Source organism: Haliotis rubra, unplaced genomic scaffold, assembly GCF_003918875.1.
Source record: "Haliotis rubra isolate DU_JTF1 unplaced genomic scaffold, ASM391887v1 Scf606, whole genome shotgun sequence".
Classification (NCBI taxonomy): domain Eukaryota; kingdom Metazoa; phylum Mollusca; class Gastropoda; order Lepetellida; family Haliotidae; genus Haliotis; species Haliotis rubra.
Genome location: NW_025767309.1, coordinates 377,016 through 402,933, shown reverse-complemented (window position 1 = coordinate 402,933; position 25,918 = coordinate 377,016). Strand labels below are relative to the sequence as shown.

Genomic DNA, 25,918 nt, shown 5'->3' with positions numbered 1-25,918 from the left:
CTATAATGGTTGGTTGGCCTCAGTGCTACACTGAAATACTAAATGGTTGGTTGGCAGTGCTACACTGATATACTGGAAGTTTGGCTGGCTTCAGCGATACACTGATATACTAAATGGTTGGTTGGCCTCAGTGCTACACTGATATACTGGAAGTTTGGCTGGCTTCAGCGATACACTGATATACTAAATGGTTGGTTGGCCTCAGTGCTACACTGATATACTGGAGGTTTGGCTGGCTTCAGCGATACACTGATATACTAAATGGTTGGTTGGCCTCAGTGCTACACTGATTTACTGGAAGACTGGTTTTGTCTCAGTGCTACACTTATATCTACATTGATAGACTGTAAGGAGGGACGGTAGTGGAGAAGAATCTACTAGAAGTAGATTGGTCCCCATGCTACATAGCTGTAGTGAGAACGTAGCAGTTGCTCCAGCTCCTCTGTGTGATCAGCGTCTCGTGTTTCAACAACGCACTTCACCTGAAAGTGTATGCATTTCAGAGGTCACATAACTTGTATTTTCAGTACAGTAAAGGTTTCTTATGAATATGGAAAGGGATTCTTGCTTTTATTTGTTTATATTTATATTATCACAACTATAGCCTAGTACAATTAAAATTTCAAGTTTGCAAATTTCCTAGATTTTTATTCCAACTGTTGATAAAATTCTGAACTTGCCTGCACTGCGAAGACATCACTTTTCAGCCAAGCTCTCTCATGGAATATGTCCTTAATACTAAAACAAACATATTGAAGCATTGAAGCATATATTTCCAAACAGTAGAATATTTCAAAATTAAAAATCCTGTATGACAAATTGACAATCTAATAACAGAAGAAAATTGATATTTGTCCTTAAGTTTCAACAAGACCTTATAATGAGGACATGTTTCTGAAATTGTTTCTTTAATAAGGCCTTTTAAGAATACTGTATACCATTTGACTAATGAGTCAACAGGTTACATCAGTTCTGAGAAATATTCCTACCTGACTCCCTTGTCTGCTATAAGACGAGTGAGCTCTGCAATACCTCCAGGTCTGTCAGTAACCGTGACAACAAATCTGACCAATCGTCCATCAGCAGCTAGGCCTCTTTCAATGACACGTCCAAGAGCTGTTGTGTCAATGTTTCCACCACAAAGGGCCACAACCACTCTGTGATAAGGATTGCAATAGTGAGTGAGTGACTTGGGTTTAATGCCACATAGAACAGTGCTTCAGTTACATTATGGTATGGTCAGCTTCACATTTGCCATTAGTCAGGGGAATCAAAGGAGGGTCACCATAAAATAAGGACTAAGAGGACGATTATACACATTTTACACATGATACTGCTTTAATATAGTCATTATTTCCAGTACATCAGAAATATCTGACTCATTCACCCTGTAAGAAATGACTGGTCCCTTAGGGTTCTATGTTTTTCAGCTTGTTCTTTTCAGGAAAAAGACCACGATCAGGAACTTTCATCACTGGCATTTTTTTCAACTACATGAGAATCTACACATTAAGAATCTCATTTTTGACTTTGTACTTTTAAAACACGCATATACTTGAAATTTTTAAACTGAAATATGGGTGCTACTTTTGTGTGAAGATATACATTTGGAATAGGGAAAACACCATGATCATTTACTATTTAGAAAACATAAAAAGCAAAACACTAAGAAACTGTTTTGAAAGTAAATTGAAAACTTGGACATACTTTTTGCCAGCCAGTTCAGGGAGCAGTCCCTCAACAATGGCTGCTAGCCCTGTGGCCCCAGCCTTCAACCACCGCCTTCTCCAGCTCGATGAGACGCAGGATTGCCAAAGCAATATTTTCCTCCCTGAAACAGTCAGAGAATCTCCATACAGAAGATACCAACAGTATGTTTCAATACAACAAATAACACAATATTTCATCTACAGTAAACTAAGTTTATAATGAACATGCTCACAAAGAACTGTTTTGGGATCGCTGGCACTTATTGTATGTTTTATTCAAAATGTGAATATCAAACAACAAAATACACATAGTGCTCCTTTTGAATTTGCTGTAACCATATCTAACTGTACATCATAGCAGCCTGTGAAGCTTTCAATGTTTTATTTGTTGTTTTAACTAAAAATTAAACAAACTGAAATTAGAAAATTTGATAATTTTTTTGTTCTTTGTTGTACTTTGTATTAGGTGAAATTAAAAATATCCTGACATCATAAACCTTGTTTGTTTTAATGTTGAGGTGTTGGAACACTTTTTTCCGATCATCTCTATTGAATTTAGGTCAAACAGTGTGTAAAGCTGATCCTGTTTTGGACTGATGGCACAGTAGAAGTAACACCTGGTCCAATTTGTGACTAATCTAAATCACAGCCCTTAAAACTCACTTGACTTGAACCATTTTGTCAATGAGAGGTTTCCCTGTTGCAAAAGCATTGACCCCAACTTCTGGCACAGCTAGACCTGAAATATCACAAAACATGACATTAAGCTGACTCAGTTTAGATTGGAAATATCACATAAAACATGACATTAAGCTGACTCAGTTTAGACCTGAAGTATCACATAAAACATGACATTAAGCTGACTCAGTTTAGACCTGAAGTATCACATAAAACATGACATTAAGCTGACTCAGTTTAGACCTGAAGTATCACATAAAACATGACATTAAGCTGACTCAGTTTAGACCTGAAGTATCACATAAAACATGACATTAAGCTGACTCAGTTTAGACCTGAAGTATCACATAAAACATGACATTAAGCTGACTCAGTTTAGATTGGAAATATCACATAAAACATGACATTAAGCTGACTCAGTTTAGACCTGAAGTATTACATAAAACATGACATTAAGCTGACTCAGTTTATGTAAAATAAGTCATAAAAGACTGTAATCTAAAGGGCATGTGTTTAAACAATAGTATGGATGTAAAAAAGTGAACTATCTGCCAAGTAAATACCTTGATAAAGCTATCAGTTCAGAGGGGTGGTGTGGTAGCCTAGTGGGCAAAGTATTCACTCATCATGCCCTAGACCAAGGTTCGATTCCCAACATGGGTACAATATGTGAAGCCCATTTCTGGATATTGTTGGAATATTGCTAAAAGCAGCATAAAATCACTCACTCACTCACTCTAATTTCAGCATTAAACCATGTACTGTACAAGGATGTCAACAGTAGGCACAGTATAGATGGGGATTATCATTGGATTATCAAGTCCACACTCATTTATTTCCAAGCTGCCATCACAGCTAGACTATTGCTGAATGTGCCATTTATTACAATTAAGAAAAAGAACACAGCAGTCACTTGTCCTGGATGTAACTGTCTAGCTTGGTGCACTAACCATCAGCCAAGGTTGAGGTTATTTTGGTGTAGACAGGCTTCCCTGCTTTAAGAGCTGCTGAAAAACTGGCACATTTTTCCGATTCCACACCCTGCAAAACCAGATAATTTCTATTACCAATATATTCTGCATGCATGTTACATGTATATTAGACACCCACAGGAAAAAGAAGTACTATTCTGATGTCAGTTTCATGTAGTCAGGATCGGAATTCCATAGCATTTCTTTCACACATTGTCCATTATCTACACAATAGATTTTAACTGACCTACAAAAAATTGCAAGCAAAGCATTTCATCATATACTGTAAACTGAAAAAACTACAACATCAGGACACATCCCTCATGGACTTCTTTTCTGATTGGCTGATAGGGTGACTGGGCACTGCTGTTGCAAATTATTCCACAGTCTTCACACTTAATAGATATACACAGTGTGCACAAAGTATTATTATGTTTCTACTTCCAAAGGTACTGAAGTAAACTCATAAAACACCTATTCACATACGTTTACTGTTTGTTTGCTGAACTCACAATGATCTGCACATTTGGATGAAGGCTCTTGATGGCCAGCGCAGTCCCTGCAATGAGGCCCCCCCCTCCGACAGGGATGATACAGGCATCAAGGTCGGGCACCTGCTCCACTATCTCCAGCCCCATGGTCCCCTGGCCAGCCAGAATGTGGGGGTGGTCATACCTGGAGTCACAGGTCACTATATAGCATTGATTGATTGCCTGTTGTTTAACGCCACCTGTTAGTCACCTCTTACATCAAGCATGGGTTACTGAAGACCCGGATCTTCACATGTCCACTACATGTATATAGCACTGAACACTGGTGTATAAAGATATATAACACTGTAGGGGTATGACAAGCACCTCAACTTCATTATACAATAACAACATTGAATAATGCTGAATATACATGCTAACAGGTAAACTGATACATAGAGTCAGTTTTGAAATGTTTCTGACTGGATATTACGTATGTCATAGCTGATACATCATCCTGGCTATTCTCTACATTACATTTTCAAATGGCTGTGAGAATGTGCAAAGGCCCCAGTCTTGTCAGACATTCAGAAATAATGGCTACAGTATCAAGTGTAAGTTGATTGTTTGCTGAGATTTGAAACAAATAAGTGGAAAGGAATTTATCCTTGGCTTGCAGTATGCAAATGTTACATTAGAGGCAGTTGGTGTTCACCATAAATGGCTTCATTGTGAAAAGGTAGGAGTTACTATTCCTGTGACAATGTATTCCTCTTAATCTAGAGGTTCATTTTTCTAAACATCTCTTATGTGCAGGGTTGCATCCATTACCTGGTATATTACCTCTACCAGGATCCCCTAATGTTCGTTACTCGTGAAGATCCGGGTTAGAAGTGATCTTCAGCAACCCATGCTTGTCATAAGAAGCAACTAACGGGATCACTGATTTGGATGACACATGTCATTGTATCCCAATCGTGCAGATCAATGCTCATGCTGTTGATCACTGGATTGTCTGGCCCAGACTTGATTATTTACAGACCACTGCCATATAGCTGGAATATTGCTAAGTTCGGCGTTAACCCCCTGGATGCCACAGGGACATATATGTCCTTCCCCTTCAACCCTCAATTTGAAGTCGAATAAAAATCAAAATATCCCACGCACACAAATACACTTCACAGTTTCGAATTCTGCGGGAAACTTCCTGTTTCTTGATACCATCCACTATTATTTTAGACAAAGCTCAAGTGCTGAAAATGACCTTTCAAAATAGGCTTCATCGAAAATGGCGACATTTTTGACACAGTACGAAATCGCGATTCACAGCGTTATTTGCTGTATGTTTCGAAATGTGAAAATCGGATAATTACTGTGAGTATTGAATTTCAAAATAATATATTTATGATCACTGATATCAGTTTTACATGATTTCGCTTAATTATAATTCTGAAACGCTTGTCGATGAATCTAGAATCGGTTGGGATGTTTTCAAAAATGCACTTTACACTTAACACCGAGCCGCTTTCCGCCATATTGATAGTGTTTACAAAATCAAGTTTCGCGAAGGCCGGTATTGAGACGCCTATTACATCACGTATATTTCATATTCATCTTCGAAAAATGCATCACTGAATTCCCCATACATTTTAGAATCAAACTGCAACTGGTCTTTGTCACCAATAATAACTGTCTAGATAAAATGAGACGAAACATATTGGTGTGAAAACTTAACGCTGTGCTTGAAAGACTGCGCTTTGTGTGAAATGTAAACAAAGATAAATTCGATTTTACACTGGCGAGCATTTTCTGAAATTTTTCAACATTCATCCGCCTATTCATTGCTTGCAATGGCTCAATACCTTTAGAATATACATTGAAAGAGTATCGTAGAGCAAGAAATAGGAAATTATAAATGGATACAATGCAATGATTTGATAATTCATAAGAAATTGTCAAAGTTTCGCGGCAGCGTGGACGCCATGACTGACGCCAAATCACGCGAGAACGACAACGTAATTATCTGCATTTCTGTCCTTTTCTCTTACGATAGTGAAAACAATAAAACATATAACAATACACAGATAGTCAGAATCATTCTGATTACTTACATCTCATATTTATGTACAAACGATCCCTGAATCAGTGGAAGGGTCCTCGCGAAAATCCTGTGTACCCTTGTCAGCAAAGCCGCCATTTTGTAAGAAATCGGTCAGCGGTAGTGATGTCATACGTCAACATTGTTGTACATATTAAGCAATTTCTTTGAGGCCAAGGTCGGTTGAACAAGAGTAAACACAATCACCCTATCCTTCCGATTACACTGTCAGTATTATGATGTATATTTTGCGGATAGTTCGGATACTTTTTCATGAAACTGACTTCAGTATCTACATTTAGCCTTGTTCAATATCATATCATAATGCATATAGGGTTTACGGTGTTTTATTCTTTGAAAGTTTTTGATTGTTTGAATCATATTTACATAAGAAATTGACATATTTATTGCAATACACCATATTCTAAACCTTTACACAAGTGTTAGAAGATCAAACGTAGCCATAACTGTGACTACTTTAGTTCCTATGATGTACAATATTCAATTTATTTGGACTAATATTGCAATTTCATATGAACAGGTTAATGAACGGTGATATAATTCAACCTTATATGCAAAACTGATAATATTAATGACAATGATTTATATATGGTATGAAATGTATATGCACACATATTTAAAGGAATTGTCTTGTTCATTGCATAATTTTGTGTCGCTTTTATAGACAAAAGAATGATGCATATAGATCGGCAAGGTGCGGCGTTTGTTGGAAAGCGTTTTATGATTCGCTATCATTGTTTTCGATAATATATTCAATTCATATTCGATTAAATAATATTGTGATGACAGGATATCAAACTCTAACTATATTTATACGAAAATTGTTGAAAAATATATATACCATCTCATGTGTTAATTCGGACAAATCTTATATCCATATTCTAATATATAGTTCCATATATAAAAAGCTATCTTTTTGCATCTTTCACTGCATACGTATGAAGATAATAGCTTCATAATCATAAACAAACAAAATTCTTATCCCAAACAAAATATTCGGGTGTTGTGAAATATTATTTTTATTTACGTTAAATTGATGCCAAACAGGTGCGCGTGTTGTTCACAATAAGATACGCTGTCAAACTGTCTAATTGTTGATATATTCAGGACACTATTTAAAATGGAAAAATCAGTAATTTTATGTTTTGTCTAAAGAGTGTTAAATTCTGACATAGAAGTCTAGACCTTTTATACAATTAATGGAAATTAAGTGAGATATATACTAATCAGCATACCAATGTCGTCTTTTTCCGATGTCGCCAAAATGCATAAAACAAGCGATGACGCCAACTAAAATGTTGTATTATTTTCAGCAATTTCGTTACATTTGAAGATATGGCTAGTACTCTGGTAATAACGATGCAAAATTAGTCAAATTACATCTACACACACAGGAGAATATGGGAATCTAAGAACTAACTTATATATCGGATAGGGCCATTCAAATCGCTATTACGTGCCTTCACATGTAATACGTTGTCATCTTTTCTTATAAATTGTGAAACTACCAAGGCGCATCCGCTCACTTTGGGGAACTTTGAATTGGAATAGTGTGGTTCACCATGAATATAAAATAACGAAAATATAGCGTCCGTGATCCACAACAAATTCTCTCCAGGTGATCTGGGTTACATTGACCTAGTTTTTACGCATAACGGAGTTATGCCCCCTTATCATTATCGTGTATGACCACTCTGTCGCCGTTTGACATCATAGAAGAAAATACATTTTGACATTTACTGCGAGTCATTTTAATGTTGAGTATAACGCTATGCACAAGCACATAAACCAAATTCATATACACTTATGTCGCTCAGATATCAGGCTGTATTTTCTTCGCTCACACTTTCCGTAAAGATGCCCAATTAAAAATTCGTGAGCACAGTGCTTTTATCGGGTCGCGCCGATAAAAGCGGAGAAATTTACTGTTTTTTAACGCATAACAAAAATTTGGACAACATTTAGCAAGGTCTATTTCTCAAACCGCCAAGGTAGTTGCACTTATATTTATACCAACGGATAGGAAATTGAATATTCTACATTTCTGTGTAATTTTATAGCCTTACGTAGATCCAGGACCACGCGAGAGCAATTCTCGCACAACGTTCACTTTTCAAAGCGTATGAAAATGTGCGCCTGAAAAAAAACTCGGCAGCCAGGGGGTTAAACAACCAACCAACCAATCAACCAACCAACCTAATGTTCGCCTCTACAACTTTCCCTGCTATTACTCCTAGGTATGGTCATAAGCATAGCATTTACACTTTTACGACACATTTATTACCTTTCCTTCAATATGAGACTGATAGGCAATGATAAGACTGAGGACTGATAGGCTGTCTGAAAACAGCACTAAACTAAAGACACTCATTCACTCGGTATACATTGAAATTTCACAAGCTGAAATATATTTTACCTTACCCGTTAATGTATAGCAGATCCTTCGTCTTTCCAATATTCATTGCTACTACCTTCGACTGAAACAATAATGGTTGTGAACTGTTAGAATCACAAATAAACAAATGAATCAATGTAACCTTCTACAAAATGCATAGCTACTCATAAGGCACAGACAACAGTGATTATAGAGTCATGATCTCACTTAAGTGTATTGTGTTCATGTTGTGTCAAAATGTTTTGGCCGAAACAACTGAGGCAAAAACTTGTGTGATGTATTAACAATGATCCTGTTGACTTGAGAAGCATTCTCAAAGAATGTTACGGGTGCTTCAATCAATATTTGACAGATTTTTCCATTACGTGTTTCTGCATCTAATCCTTTTAAGAAATGGAAATCTTGTGTTTTCATATGTAAGGATCTTATAAACATCATCAAACAACATGTTAGACATGAAGGGAAGTTATTCTTCCTAATTATCCTGAATGATAAGTACTGTAATGGTACTAGTGGAAAATGAAGTGGGTTTTGCTGTTAAAACAAAACTCTCAGAAATGACTGACTGACTGAGTTTGGTTTTACGCCCCTTTTAGCAATCTTCCAGCACATCACGTCGGGGAACACCAGAAATGGGCTTCACACATTGTACCCTTGTGGGGATTCGAACCCGGGTCTTTGGCGTGACGAGCCAACGCTTTAACCACTAGGCTACCCCACCACCCCCTCAGAAATGAAAAATATGACATGCATGAATTAATCATCAATAGGGTGAGGGCAATCGGAGGTCTTTTATAACCTGAGCTGATTCTTTTACTTGCTGTTAAGGATACTTATCCTGAAACACTGAAATCCTTCCAGCTTCCAGTCATCCTGACTCACATTCAACAGTGACAAATGAAGGATGCTCAGTTACAGATTATAATATACTGCCTGCTACGTTTTTGATCCACTGTATTGCTGGTCTTGACAGCAACCTAAACCTTTGTGTTTCAATATAACTGGTTCATTAAATAAAATCTTTATCATTTACTGATTCCACAATTTCATTCTGTAATACCATTCTCTGAGGTTTTTTCTGCATCTCAACAATGAAATCACCTTGTAAGACAAATCAAATATCATTTAAAATGCTTACCTCAGCAATATCTTGTCCTTTCACTAGTACAGTGGCACCATAATGTCGACAAGCTGATACTTTCATGAGTGGTGCCACAATTGGCATGACAACGGTGACTGGAATGCCCAGGTCATTGCCATGAAATGCCAGTGCCAGAGCATGGTTGCCGGCACTGGCAGCAATCACACCCTTCTTCTTCTGTTCCTGTACACACAGACAGGGCTGATTATCAATGTCATCAACACAAGTAACAAACTTTTAGCCACAGCTGTTAACTTCTTTGATTGGCATTCTAGAAGTTGGGTAGATGAAGAATGAGGACTATTTTTATGGATATACAACTTCTTTAATCTGTATAGGCGATGTTTGACATAGATTCTAATACCATTTTCAAGCAAGCAAGTAAGTCAGCCAGAATAGCTGTTAGGTTAAACATCTTTCATTTTTGGTTTATAAATTGGCCAGTACTACAGCACAAGAATAAAATCATGAACTAATAAATGCCTAATTTGGCTGTGTTGTCCAGGATATTGGATGAGGAGAAAAATATGCATTTCAAAATGTTTATAATGGGGTGGGGATTGGGGACCAAGGATCCTAAGAGTTTGCTGCTAAAGAATGGACCCTCTAAATATTATTATTTTAGGGATATGACAGAAATCTCATGCCTTATTTCAACCACTGCTTAGTGGAGTCTCAAACATTTAAAGTTACTGTAAAGGAAATAGTTTTTCTGAAAAACGTACATCGGACAGTAGTAGCAGAGTGTATCTCGCTCCTCGCTCCTTGAAACTGAAACAAATAAAACAAACCATCTTTGGTGATGGCACCAGGTGTATGTATGTATCCATTGCTATTGATTTTGATAGAACTCTAGTTGCCATGGAATATATGTGAATAAAGTGTGTGTTATTTTGAAAGAACAAAACTGTCATTTTATGAACTAGATAGAAATAATGGTGCGAAAACTGAAAATACTGAATTTTTGGATTGCATTACAGTATACCGAACCGAAGGCAAATTACGGCAGTATACTGTTTTACTCCTAGTAGATATATGTAGATGTCCTAGTTGCTACTGAATACACTAATAATCAGATTTGACTGTTAGAACAAGAAGAGGAAAACCTGTCCGCTGACCTTCCTGTGTACTGCAAAAACTCTTTCTTGAAGTATAAGGACATTCCAAACAGGTTTGACATCTGAGATTTCTGAAATCAACAGTTAGGATGAATCTCCTGTTACAGAAAGTACAGTGAAAGTATAAGATGACTAAGCAATGGTGCTAAGTATTTAACTGTTTACTACCTTTAATGTTTTTCAGAACATCTGGCGCTGTTTAACTCAGTAACATCATTCATCTTGTGACAAAATTATCTTATGAGACTTTCATGTTAAATATTTACATTGCCTACAGGTGATTGACTGTGCTGGATTTTACTGCTCTTAGCAATATTCAAGCCATATCACAGTAGTGGACTCCAAGAATGGGCTTCCACTGTACCAATATGATACAGAGAGTAGAACCCAGGCATTGGTAAAAGCAGGCCATTGCTTTAACCTCAAGGCTACCCCACAGCTGCAACACTGACACAGAAACAAATAAACATCTATCTAACTGTATTACTAACTTAGACTAATGCTTAGTCTCTGAATATATATAGTTTTGATAATAACAAACAAGCCCATTTAAATTGAAAAGGAGCCCTAGAAGGACCAGAGATTCAGAGACTAAGAACATCTGCATTGGGGCTACACGTGCTGGGGTCATTACCAATTAGAAGTCACATCATACAACCATCAGATAACGGTACAAGTGACAGGCATATTTATTGAACTTGAGGAAATCTAGACTTGCTTTATTTAGGGCTTTAGCACTGCAGAGAGGACTTGGCAGTAGGGAAAATAATGTGGTTCAGGGACTGTGAGACAGACTATTACTAACTGTGCATGGTGTTTTTTGGATGCCTCCTTTGATTTTGTAGGCAGCAGCACTGACATCCTGGAACTTGATGGCCTGTGGGTTGTTGGGGTCACAGAACTCATCATGGACCTCTACATTCTCCTCCTCCTCCTCATTTGTGGTCTTCGGATCCATCACATACACGTCCAGGCTATCCTGACTGTCTGCTACCACCCCATTACACGCCTGCATAAAGGGAACAAACTGGGATATTATCACGTGTATTTATCAATATACTCAAGTCTCCTTAAAAAAACATTCCGAAGTCATATGAGCATTTATTAGGAATAAACTTTATTAATTAATAAAAATATAATGAAACAATGGAAGAAGCTCAGTGAGAATTCCTGAAAAAATGTTCACGATTCACGTCCTTATATGTAATTGATATTGTTTATGAAGACCATAATGATGGTTACAAAATAACAATTTAATTACATTTTGGTTTATCAGTTAAATTCCTAAAGTGGTTTTGTTTTTTATACCTATATACTTCAACCACCATCACTGTGCCTGTAGAGGCAAGTTCTCGTCACAGGCAAGACCGAACTCCAGTTAATGTGTTGCCAGCCTAGTTACTAAGTGTTGCCAGCCTAGTTACTAAGTGTTGCCAGCCTAGTTACTAAGTGTTGCCAGCCTAGTTACTAAGTGTTGCCAGGCTAGTTACTAAGTGCTAGTTACTAAGTGTTGCCAGCCTAGTTACTAAGTGTTGCTTATGAAGCTTTCCTTTACTATCTAACACACTGCAGATACTATAATGATCCTCTGTTTTCTGAATGAAAGAAATTATGTCCCCAAATCAATAATCAACGATCAAGTGTTAATTGTGAGAATGCTCCGAGAGTGAGTCGGGTTTATTACTTATTACCATTTTGTTATTGTATTACATCACAGTGTCTCAGTTTCACGTCGGAGGAATACCCAAAGTCATGCATGTCTTAGATGTTACCATTTGGTGAAACTTATCATCATGGGTACTGTACTGACAAAGGTAGAAACATCATTGGGACAAAATAGGATTCAAACATGGTTCAGAAATGTTTTGACAGTGTTCAATCAGTCACATGGGGAACATTGCTAATCTTACAGAAGATGGTCACATTACGTTACAATGAGCATACACTTTGGACATAGCAACAAAAATCGTATTGACTCACCACGACCTTCAGTGCAGCTAACTTGCTACAGGATTATCCAGATCAATATTTGCTGGAGTGACCGACATACTATTGGATGTGTGTCAAAATGGTTGATGATATTCAAAATGAAAGGTTTAAGATGAACTGAAAACACCCAGTTCTCATTGGTCAATCAGAAGTCTCAAAACATTAGAAAAGGTGAGAATAATATAGAAGTTGGCATGCATAAATGCTCACCTTTCATGTGTATCAAAGACTTCAAGTCATATATGATGTTATTACCAATTAACAGCAAGATAATGTCTAGTTTTGCCCATATTATGCTGAAAAGCACTTTTTACTCTGTCAATGCTACTTAATTATTTCAGTTTACAGTTACTTGAGCAACAGATATCCCTTTGGTGAATTACAATTCTTTGCAGACTGATATGAAATATTATAATGGTCAATAGCAATCTTCAGAGTTTTAAACCTTTATAAACTCATGTTTAGGTATTTATAAGTGTGGATTAAATTTTAAAACTGCAACAATAAAAGCAAAATGATTGTAATTTCTTGTGTATATTCCTTTACAAAGATAAATGTGAATCTGCTGCACCTGCAGTTATAACCTGCACTGCCACCTGACAGATAAGGACCAGTGAGTGATGTGGGTTTGACTCCATTTTGAGTCACACTGTGCATGTGTTTAACACTGTAATATTCCAGCTATTTAATGATGACCTGTAAATTATCAGTGCAGTGAGATTGATATCATGAGGAATGGTAGGGGTACATTGACACCCTATAACCATGTCATCAAGCCTGACCATCCTATCCATTGTGTTGGCATCCGTGAAGATCGGGTTAGAATTGATCTTCAGTAACCCATGCTTGTCGTAAGAGGCCACTAATGGAATCAAGTGGTCAGACTCGATGACTTGGTTGACACATGTCATCGTATCCCCATTGCGCAGATCAATGCTCATGCTGTTGATCACTGGATTGTCTGGTCCAGACTCGATTATTTACAGACCGCCGCCATATAGCTGGAATATTGCTGAGTGCAGCGTAAAACTAAACTCACTCACTCACTCATTGTGCTGGCTGTTATGACTTGCATAGGTCAGTCACTGGAGAATCCCTAGTGGGATTTGTTAACCGTATGTTAATCACATAATCATGCAGATCATCGGGATCATATCAAGATCCGGCATATCTGGAACTCTTCATAAAGATTGAATAACACCTTTCTTTGTTTTAAACTAGTAGACAACTGCTTTTTCATGCTGACATTCTGGGGAAGTTTGAAAATGAAAAGTCACAATATTTTCAGGAACACATATTCAAATGACAAAACCATCAAATTGTATGACAAACATACAGACAGTGTGCCATGACAAGAGCACAAAAGAAACCTTCATTTTGGTGAGCCACAACATGAAATTCAATAGTTATTTAAAATATAGCCGAATACACATCATCATCTTTGAAAAATGCATTTTCACCATGTAATATTTCATCCACAATCACTAAATATAAAATACATTCCTCAACCATGAAACCTGAATGTGTCGCAGCCATGTGGATAAGGATCTGTGATCTAACATTTTATGCATCCAGATAAAATTACAGCTCTCTGATGCATTTCAAACATTGCAGTCACGGGAAACATATCAAAAGATACAAATTACATGGCTTCTCCTGCCAGTATAATTATATTTCTGTTTATGTATTCAAAAATTTGTATGGAGAAAGTTGTTCTCAATTGTTAATAGCGACGGTCTCTGCAACTGCTTACTTTACAATGTAGTCATTGTGAAATGAAATTTAAATTCTCATCCACAACAACGTATGTTATGGATTTACAACTTCTTTAATATTTAAATCCATAACATACGTTGTTGTGTTACCTCCCATCTTCTAAATGCCCATCAAGCATCTGATTTCTCATCCAGTTATGACAATGTCATTTCCAACAGTGACACAAGACAATTTGATTTCTGGAATGCAAATGCTTATTCGGATCGATATTTTTGTTGATTAAGCACTATAGTCTGTTTGCAGTGAAAACGTACCGATGAATTTCACTTTAAACAAAAAAGTAAATTGAATAAAGTGAAATTAAAATTGCGAATCCTCATAATTTTACCTTGCAAACTGAACATTTAAATCTCAGAATTTTATTCAACTTAGGATAAAAGTTGTTTAACAAACGATCATAGTTTCAAATCGCTATTATTGGTTTGTATTACAAGGGGGAATGCACATTAAATGAAACACCGAGAACAAGTAGGGTTGGTCTAAGTTAACGCTCATCACGTACCACACATGCATTTGTTTCACTGTTCCAACTACTGCGCTTACCCCCTTAATTTACAAGAATTTACAAGGGTCTTACAGTCCTGTACACCCTTTCAAAACACTGTGTAATTAATAATGTCCTTGATTAATGCCAGTCATGTTGTGTACTGTTGAAAGTTTAGCTATTAAGTATTAACCCTACTATTAGTAAGTAACATTCAAGGAAGTACAATAAATTGCATAAATTATGTTACTACTTGGCTCTAAATTAAATTATGTCTTATTTGGTTATCCATGAAAACATATTTACCACTACTTAACAGAGTGTAACATTGAAAGTGGCATTGCTCATATTATGTTAACTTTTCCAATAAGTCATAGATAACCAATGTATTTAAATTAAAAATCTTTTGACTTTTTGCATCTTGGTCTTTGGTCTATTGGACCTGTACCATATAACATATACTTGGTCTAGCCAGCACAAACATAGTGAGCTCCATTAATCTTAATTTTCTAGAAATGTGAAATTAATGTTGTGACTCAGTGTTTGATATGCTTGTCTTGTGTACAATAGCAGCTGGCAATATTTTCAGTCACAATGAAAACAAAAGCATGCTTTATCTTTCTCATAACAGAATGACAGCAGATATGTCAGTTATCTTAAACAAACAGACAAGGCAACAAAAACAAGCACTAACTTACCCTTCATCCAGAATAACACAGACAACTTAAATAACACAAACTTTTCAAAGATTTTACATTGAAACTATACTTACAACCACACAACTTTAACAATTTTACCCTTGATACTGAATTACAGAATACAGATAATGTGATTTTAGCTCTAACCTCCATCCAAACAGATGTGATCCCACAATACAGAGTGACATGAACTGGTGATGTTGTCACCAACTGTCACCTCAGTTCATGCGAAGGTCGCCTGATATGTGGAGGTTATTTGCATGTGACAAACATGGTTATACAGGCCTGCTTCCATTGGCTGCTACACACTGGTTAACAGTGAAAATTCCACAGTAAATGAGGGATCAAGACAAATACCATGACTGATTTCTATTGTAGGCACAGGGAACATATGGCTTGTCATTTGTTAGATGGTGCATTAAAGTAGGGTAATTCTAATACTTTGCTAAAACTTGGTAAATATGACTGTTATTTTGCTCAGGTCACAACAAACTGAATCCTTCATAATAAATTTAGAATAATTTGTTAATTATTCCTGGTTTATTACTTACAAATGTACTGCATTTCTGGCTGGTACTAACACCTTTTCAACTGACAAATATTAATGATTTAAAGACAGTGATGATGGTATCTGCTGTAATACAGTATCAGTAAATGCCTGACTTTCACATAATAGTATATAGCTTAATGATGTACAAAGTAATGTCTGACTTTCACATAATAGTATATAGCTTAATGATGTACAAAGTAATGTCTGACTTTCACATCATAGTATGTAGCTTAATGATGTACAAAGGAATCTCTCTTTACTGACAAGTATGTAGCTTTCTGATGTGTTTGTTCTGACTTTCACATAATAGTATATTGCTTAATGATGTACAAAGTAGTGCCTGACTTCACATAATGGAAATGAAGTTTGACTTTCACATAGCATAACCCATGGATAAGATGACCCCTTCACAGACTGCTTTTTTTGGTCCTCAAAATTCGGCTCATAGACGGTCATATACCGTAATAGTATATAGCTTAATGATGTACAAAGTAATGCCTGACTTTCACATAATAGTATATAGCTTAATGATGTACAAAGTAATGCTGACTTTCACATGATGTATATAGCAATGAGTAATGCCTGACTTTCACATAATAGTATATAGCTTAATGATGTACAAAGTAATGTCTGACTTTCACATAATAGTATATATATGATGTACAAAATGCCTGACTGTACATAATAGTATATAGCTTAATGATGTACAAAGTAATGTCTGACTTTCACATAATAGTATATAGCTTAATGATGTACAAAGTAATGTCTGACTTTCACATAATAGTATATAGCTTAATGATGTACAAAGTAATGTCTGACTTTCACATAATAGTATATAGCTTAATGATGTACAAAGTAATGTCTGACTTTCACATAATAGTATATAGCTTAATGATGTACAAAGTAATGTCTGACTTTCACATAATAGTATATAGCTTAATGATGTACAAAGTAATGTCTGACTTTCACATAATAGTATATAGCTTAATGATGTACAAAGTAATGCCTGACTTTCACATAATAGTATATAGCTTAATGATGTACAAAGTAATGTCTGACTTTCACATAATAGTATGTAACTTAATGCAGCATTATTGAATGCCAGACTTTCACATTTTGGTATGGATCTTAATGCAGTATTAACGAATTCCTGACTTTCACATTACGGTATGTCACTTAATGTAGCATTAATGAATGCTTGACTTATTCGTCCATATTTTATTCTGTGTTTCTCATCTCCCGCCGCCCGTAAAAATCCCACCCGACCATACAATAAAAAATATATTTTTATTTCTAAGCTTTGCGCCGACCGTTCTCAATTGTACACCACCCATTAAAAAAAATGTTTCACCCCAAGAAAAAAAATTTGTGTTTAAAATGTTTTAAATTTCATTGAAAAACGAATCTTCAGCAGGTATTTAAATGGAAGCAACCCTTGCATCTTTACTCCCTGTCACGATTTAGGATTGGCATCCACTAATATTTACGATCCGACAATGTTAGGAGTTTGCGATTTTCACGCACAAATATGGCGGTCAACTCCACAATATCGTGTATCACTTGTAGGGAACTTGGTTACAGTGAGAGTGGAGTCTTTGTGAGTTTTGGGACAGAAACTTTATGATTTGTGACAGAGTCTTTGTGATTATAGCATCTGCAAGGCGAGGGTAAGGTACAATAAATGTCCTGGAGACGTCCATAACTTTATAAGGGAATTAATTCAACGTTTACCTCAATGCTATGTTCCTTCAGGAACGAATGAAGCTATATTACTCTGAAAACCCTTGATAATCATGTAAAGTAATAAATTAAGATTTTCATAATTTCTTTATAATGAATTGATATATTTGAAAAAAAAATGATTGAATGAATTATTGTAGCATGCAAAGTCACAATTATGATTGGGTTTATTGCCCACTATAGTATAAAGACGCATGTGCTGTTTAATCAGCGAAAAGAGGACACATACCTAAAACACTGAATAGCTCTATAGTGACAGGAAATTTGCGATAATGAAATTGATGTAACGGAAAATTCATTCTTGGTCACAGATAATTCACAATCCCAAAACTGGAATTGAGGGGACACAATTTCTAAAATCTTGTTCATGAATCGGAATTGGACGTTTCTATTAATGTATCTGTGGTGTCTAAAGATCATTTAAATGTTTGAAGCTGTTATTCCAGGTGATTTAAACTGAATGTAAAATTTTCATATTTCCTCTCAACTTTTCCATGTCAGGACAATGTTGACTAGAACATCATAAGTGGTCAAGAATAATGTGGTGATATTTGCCCCACGCTTTTAATTCCACCATGAAGCGTATGAATATTACGTGAATTACTTAAAATTGTGCAAAATCGGTTCACTTTGGTTGAAAATCTCCTGGCATAAATATTGCTGTAAGGCAGACCTGTCATACCTTCTTTTTTGGCATCTTTTTCTCCATGCTTAGATTTACTTCAATATTCGGAAATACATAGTTCAGTAAAAACAATCAAGTGAATCCACTTATGCAATTAAAAAAGCCATGAATCGTCACTTGAACAAGGATGAACACTACAGTCTGTTCCTCAAGCCTGTAGTGTTTATTCACATATTGTGTTACATGAGACAACACTTTTCATTTTGAAGTCTATTTATGATTGACAGATAGTCATCAATAATTATTATCTACAACGATGTGTAGATCACAATCATCATCACAATCATCATGTATATTGACTAAATTGTCTTCTTCTGAAAATAATTGTTTTATACAGACTATGTGAGTTAAGCATTGTGAATGGGGCTATGTACTATCTATTTGTATGGGTTCCATTTCGAGAGGTAATGATATTGTGACTTGCAATCACTTGCAGGTACTCATTAAAAATGTTATATAAACTGGAGAACTGTACATGATGCACACAAAATTTCCCTTGAGAAATCATCTTATCTAATGACTTGTTCATTTGGGCGACTGTAATAATTTGTTATGAATATTTAGTTCTCCGAGGGTTGATAATCTTGATGTTTTACTCATATTTATTGTACTGTGACCAGTTAGTCAATCTTGTAAATGATACAGACAGCTAACCAACTATCAAGATTTTAATGATTCTTGATGATGCATAAGAGGGTTACAGATGAGTGATGATTTTTAGTTGACATATTCATGTGGTAGTACTTGATAGTATATGGTGAAAAGACTGAGACGGACATAAAAAGATCGAATTAGTTCTACAATAGTTCTGTCAGTTCAAAAGGTCATTGAAATTAATCTGTACAAATTCTTTTAGCTTATTAATATTTCTTACGTTATACATTCTAACATAAGACAAAGAATGCATTTAACTCATGGAAATGATTCCTACATCAATAATCAGTAAAGAGAGAATTCAATCATATTTTCAGTGAAGTAAAATTCTGTGACCAAAACATAGCAAAAAGTTCAAAACATTTAAAAGTACATTTAAAGCTCATTTCCTGACTAAAAGTTATGCTGAAAGTGACAAAAAGCCTTACTCAGATAAAAGAAACAAAATTTACACTGTGGGGACTGTATAATTGTCTGACTTTAGTTATTGGTTCCTAAACAGAACCGCTGGGTAGCAGACGACATCTTGTTGGTTAGGAAAATTATAGTCTTTAATACCACAAACTAAAGCTATAATTACCATTTAATCTTATTATAACACTTATCCAGCCTCATGTAAGAATGTTGAGTTTTGATTGGTTCACGTGACTCTGATAAAATACCATGTACACCCGTCACGAACCGCAAGCAGGGAGTACAAAAGTAGTATTATCCTGCCACTGCTTGGTGACCACGCGAAGTGAGAAAAGCGTGCATTGCCAAGCCTTTAGTAACGTGCGCTGCATTGAGGTCAATCGATCAGCTGGTGTCAACATGGCAGCAAGGAAATGTTTTGCCACAACAACTGAGAATTTTCTTTTCTTTTCATTTAGTAAAAACATTCGGCTAGATAAATGTGTTATCACATCGTGTCTCGGGAAATACGGGGTTTTATCAGTCCCGAGTAAGGTTGTATTCCCCGAGCCGGAGGCAGTCCCGAGTAAGGTTGTATTCCCGGAGGCTCGGGAATACAACCTTACTGGGGACTGCCTCTGGCTCGGGAATACAACCTTATACGGGACTGAAAAAACCCTGTATTTCCCTCGTCACAACGTGATAACTTATAATATCATTGCAAAGACTCTGTGACAAATCACAAAGACTCTGTCGCAAAAATCACAAAGACTCCACCCTCACTGTAACCAAGTTCTCTACCAGTGAACATACTCACTGGTAGGGAATTTAGGGGTAAACCTTTATTGTCTTTGCCGTGATTCCCAATGCATTTTTGTAGTATACAGTCATACAGTCATATTTGAATATTGACTAGTATTTTTTTTTTTTTTCTGGGGGCAACGGCGCCTTTTTAAAATTTTCGCCTGCCCACCGCCTGCCCCATTGTTGGAACAGTCAGGCGATGAGAAACACAGAATTAAATATGGACGCCCTTATCATAAGTTGTACTTTGACATTTTTCAGGATATTTTAGTCTTAGTTTACAGACTAGCATATATTATCCCACCAGACCAGAACAAATGATGCCAGAGTGTAACTCCAGACTATTGGCTAATACACTATCTGTTACAGCACACCCCTTAATGCAGTATAACTGCATGCTGTGTATTACTCATCATAGACATGTACACCAAACACATGTAGCAGGTAAATGAAGCATATTCTGCTGACAAGCCTTAATTAGCACAAGCTGTCATTAGGTTTACATGGTGTATGAGATATGTTTATTCTTCTTACAGCTTCCAGTGCCATCAAAATAACTTCAGGGTTGAGTGATTATAGCTGCCAAATGTTTGTTCCTTCAATGTAATGAATAAATTGATTGTGTTTGAAGTAACAAAATTATTCATAGAAGAATAATGTTTATAGAAGTCCATGACTATTCTAAAACAGAATTCTGAGTTTGACTGCAAAGCGTTTTTTGTATAGCTTCTATACCGTTTTCATGCTTGAAAATGAAAGAAAGAAGTTGATCATCCATAAAGTTTTCTCATCTCCAGACCACCAACTTGTAGAATGCCACTCAAACAAAACAATAAGTTATAGCAGTAGACTGAGAAGGACTTACAGATATTTATACAGTTTAATCTTTTTGTTTTATTTGTCACAGAAATTTAGAAGACCTGCAAGTGTAAAACAAAAGACACCACTGGTCTGACCTTTTGTTAAGAGAAAGAATGTGAAAGATTATGTAAGTCAGAGAAGTGAGTGCATTAATCTACAGGATATAACAAATGCCACAAGCCCATGCATGACACAGACAAGTGGAACCACTGGTTGCACCATCAAGATGCCATCAAGATCTAAAAACAAATATTTAAAGTTGCAGTAAGATCTGTACAATGGGAATAATTCAAGAAGTGGTGGAAAGAAAATTTACACCAAGTTAGTTCACATATTAATCATGGTGCTTCTGGAGGCCATCTTGAAAATGTAATTTTACCTCATTTGTCCAGGGTTAGATACATTTTGTCACAATGCATACTTTAAACAGCAAGGATGCAATATTAAACAAGATGATAATGAGGAATGTTTACCTTGATCATGCAGATGTACAGCTCATGCAGGATAGGTTCTATACTGACAGGTTTAAGAAACTGACTGGCTGACATAAGAACCCACAATACTGCAATAACTGTTATGAATTAATTGTTCCATCAGCAACTTTAATCAATAGTCTCATGCACAAGTCTGGTAAATTCCTGTAAGCTCAGGTACTAAAGGTCCCCATGATAACATTAAATTCTATTGAAAATGACGTTGAGTGTCATAATCAGACGAATAGGCTCAAAATGTTTTGACCAAGGCAGGGATCTTAACATTGTGGTTTGCTGCTGTAATGTTTTAATCTCGGGAACTATTTATTATTATAGGATATTTATATAGCGCACATATCCAGGCAACTAGTGCATGCTCAAGGCGCTGGTATTTTTCCCTCGATCATTGGATGTCAATCTCAATGCCAAATCGTTCACTGCCGCCTCAGGCTCGGATGTAGCGACCTAAACGCCGATAAGTATAACAGACATTTAAAAGACAGCCCTTGTTGTTCTTGTGGACATAAGAGTGAAAACGCCCTACACTATTTCCTCACTTGCCGTAACTATACTCGGATAAGACTTAATATGTATTTTTACACTACCGGTTATAACCTGGATACCATTCTTAAGGGAAACAAAGAACTTACTCCCTGTGTAAACCAGAAAATAGTTGAATCCGTCCACGATTATATAACCAAGACACAACGCTTTAAATTTTCTCAGGAAAATAATTAAATTTACTCAACAACCTTCTCATGATTGATTTATATTTCTACAATGGCTTGTGAGACACACACAACTGTAACTCTCTAACTTATGACTACTTAGAGAATAGTTGTATTTCATGTAATCTGTATATATTTATACATTTTAAAAATATTATATTTATGCAATGGTCAGTATCGATGACGTCAAATCCTCCATTTTCATGTTGTATTATATGTTGCATGGGAGTGGTGTTAATATAAGCAGTAATGCTTGTTCACCAATCCCAATTCATCTTCATGAATAAAAATATGTTTAAATCATCTCAATGGCACATCATATTATCAATCTCAACTCCCTGGGGAGTATGCAAACTACTCAATCTGTAACAGTTTCAACATTAGGGTTGTGACAATTTTAAGAAACAAAAAAGATAATGACTTCATGTTTCATTATGAGACACTGTACGATAAATAATCCAATGGTCTCAAAGATGAACAGAAAAGAATATTTTTCAAAGACAAAAGGTGAGACAAATCAACAACTCCAGATCATAAATGTGCAACCAAAAGTTAAGCATAAAAGACACAACATATTGCACAGACTGAGACACAATACATTCACAATGAACAGGGGGCCACAAAGCAGTCTTAGCATTAACGCTTAGTTTCTGAAAATATGTAATTCTGGAAGAAACAAAATATTGCATTTAAATTGAAAAGGAGCCCCACTAAAGAAGGAGAGTCAGTCAGAACAGGAGGAAAATATAGACTTCATTCGTCTAGGGCTTCTGCATTGCCGAAAGGGTCAGGGTGGTAGTAAACAAAATATGGTCCAGGGACTGTGATACAGACTGCTCCCACATTTCAACACAGACATATGACAGTTGTAGCACTAAATCTGCTTTGTGGAACAGCACCCAGGTTTTTTAACACTTACCTACCAATCATCTGGTGTTCACAAAACAGTTAAAACTCAGATAAACAAGCATTCACATAGAATGTGAGAACTGGGTTTCACCACACAGTAGGAAATATCCTAGCTCCCTAACAGCAGCCGCTAACTGTCATGTGACTGAACCCTGCATGCATGGTCAGTAGTGAGACACAACTACACATGTTCAGTCTGGATACAGCTGTGAGTCAGTTACACTTGTGGTCACCCATCCATCACCCAGCAACCATCACTGAACAGGGGCAAGCTGCCAGATAGTTGCCAATCCTAGTTTCATTCATTTATTCCAAATGTGGTGTGTGTCTGTCAATTCTGGTTTCATATCATGTTCAGATCCAATAGTTGACACAAGCCTATGAAATATACTAGATTGGAAATGGATATTTAACCCATAATGACAGACTGACTTTGACACAAGTGATTTAATTTGTCGGTTTTGTATCCAGTTCTTGTGTATTTTGTTTTAAATGATAAATTGAAATACCTACATCAGTCTAAGGTACTCCCCATGTGGCACTACAGTCAGATATATGTATTTGATCAAGTCTGTATCAGAACATTTCACTAGAAGTCAAGTTAAGAAAAAGTAAATATTAAGGTGAAATCACCCCTAATGACACCCTGGAACACCCAGTTACATATATAAATAGCTGTCTAACCAAATTACACATATGTACAACAGAAAATCTAGTAACCAGTAAGAGATGTAGGGTTAGTAAAATCAGTTATAAAGTAAACAAAAGTGACGACTCCCTTCAGGTAAGCCAGCTATTTAGATCTGTTAAGTAGTGTTCCTGATGCCACAGTGCAGCATGCTGGATGCCATGAAATGCATATCTGGTAAGGAGATGTCAATTTTTGTTATCTTCTATTTGGCTTTTTGTTCTCTTGCGGAGAGTGACAATCAATAAAATATTCAGCCCTAAGCTGGAAGCACACATGGTTATGCATTCTTTGTGAAAATACCAGTCTAATTTACTTACAAGACGTGTACACTGATTAAAAAGTCTTAAACTGGATGCAAAGACAAATTAAACGATACCATGAACTGCTGGAGGAAGTGGATCGTTACTAATCTATCTGCTATCATGCAGCAAATCAAAATATAATTCAGAACTTCTAATTTTCATGACTGAAAAATGAACCTGATGACATGTACCTATATATAAAGAAAAATTCATAACCCTTATGACATAAAACAGCTACACTGTTTGATTCTAGCTGTTTCTTCTTTGCAGTGATATTATATCAATATTTGATCAACAAAATATACATCTACTTTGCATTTCTAAATATTATTTAATATTATCAGATCCATTGTGATATGAAAATATAGTCAACACATAATGATTCATAACAAACATAGGCATGCTATTTCATTATCCTATTCGTGGTCATCAACATTATTGTCATGTGGATATACATTGAAAATATGCAAACAACATTATATTGAAATCTTATCAACCAAATAAATTTTGGATTGACATAAAACTGTTCAAAACAACACTCTTTACCCGGTTACTGGCAACGTCACATAATAAGGTCAAGGTCAAATTCAGGACAAGCCTCGTGTTGATTGGTCAATATGTAGTTTAAGTTGTCAGAATATATCGGAGGTGTGTCATTATAATCCAATCAAATCAAAGTAAGCGGTAAATAGTATGTTCGTGGACTAAAGCATCGTCTGCTTGGTGACTGTCGCTTTGTGGGGACAATGCTGAACTCAAAGCTCAGTTGGTGGTTACTTCTAATAATTGTGCATGGACGTGTCAAAATGGTATTATGAAATAGGTGTGAAATGTGGTTTCAACCGGTTTTACCAAGAACGAAAGGTTACGTGATGTTGTTTTCTTGGAGAAGATCATTCTTGTGTGGGTCGGCGATATACTGCATTCCTTCCTGACACATTTAGACTAAAGATCTGCTCGTTCTGTTCATCAATGGACATAATAAGAATGAAAATATCAGTGAATTAGCGTAAAACTTCCCTGTGTGAAACTAATTCTAGTTCAAAGCAAATACTAATCTAGCCATTACGTATCAGTAACAACATTATGCTATCAAAACAATAACTCACCTCAAAATTAGTTTCTCCGTTCATGGCGCAATTGTTGGCTGGTCAGTTGAATAGCTGGTTGTGTTTGGTTTGATTTCGTGGCGATGGTACGATGTCCTTACGGTTAGGAACACTTCTGCGTAAATATACTGCCACGGCAGACATCAACACATGGGTGGGTGTTTACGTTTTGATTGATGGAAGTGCTCTGTCACGTGACTCATTCATGCCCTCATTTACTCAAATACTAGATACCGCTCAGCTGCTAACAGTACTGATAAGAAGTTTGAGTACTCAACTGAATCTGCATTGCCAGCCAATGTACATCTCGGTACAAAGCTCAACCTTTAAAAGAGATAATCTCTTATGCCATATATATTTAGATATACACTTGATGTGTCAGTTTTGTTTGTCATGGAAAGGTAAACAAAATATACCTGTCAAAAGTGGAGTAGTATATTTCGATAAAAGAAACAAATCTGAATAGAATCT

General features: G+C 36.1%; 1 protein-coding gene across 1 annotated transcript; it reads right to left on the bottom strand.

Annotated features, from left to right (window-relative positions):
• Positions 1-29: 29 nt before the first annotated feature.
• Positions 30-25,624, bottom strand: LOC124255698 (L-threonine ammonia-lyase-like). The gene is given in 14 exon segments (XM_046689605.1): positions 30-482; positions 681-738; positions 990-1,157; positions 1,708-1,767; positions 1,769-1,831; positions 2,373-2,448; positions 3,338-3,428; positions 3,871-4,033; positions 8,369-8,424; positions 9,481-9,666; positions 10,209-10,254; positions 10,602-10,672; positions 11,407-11,610; positions 25,448-25,624. Coding segments are annotated over 14 exon segments (1,371 nt in total). The 5' UTR covers positions 25,472-25,624; the 3' UTR covers positions 30-377.
• Positions 25,625-25,918: the final 294 nt, after the last annotated feature.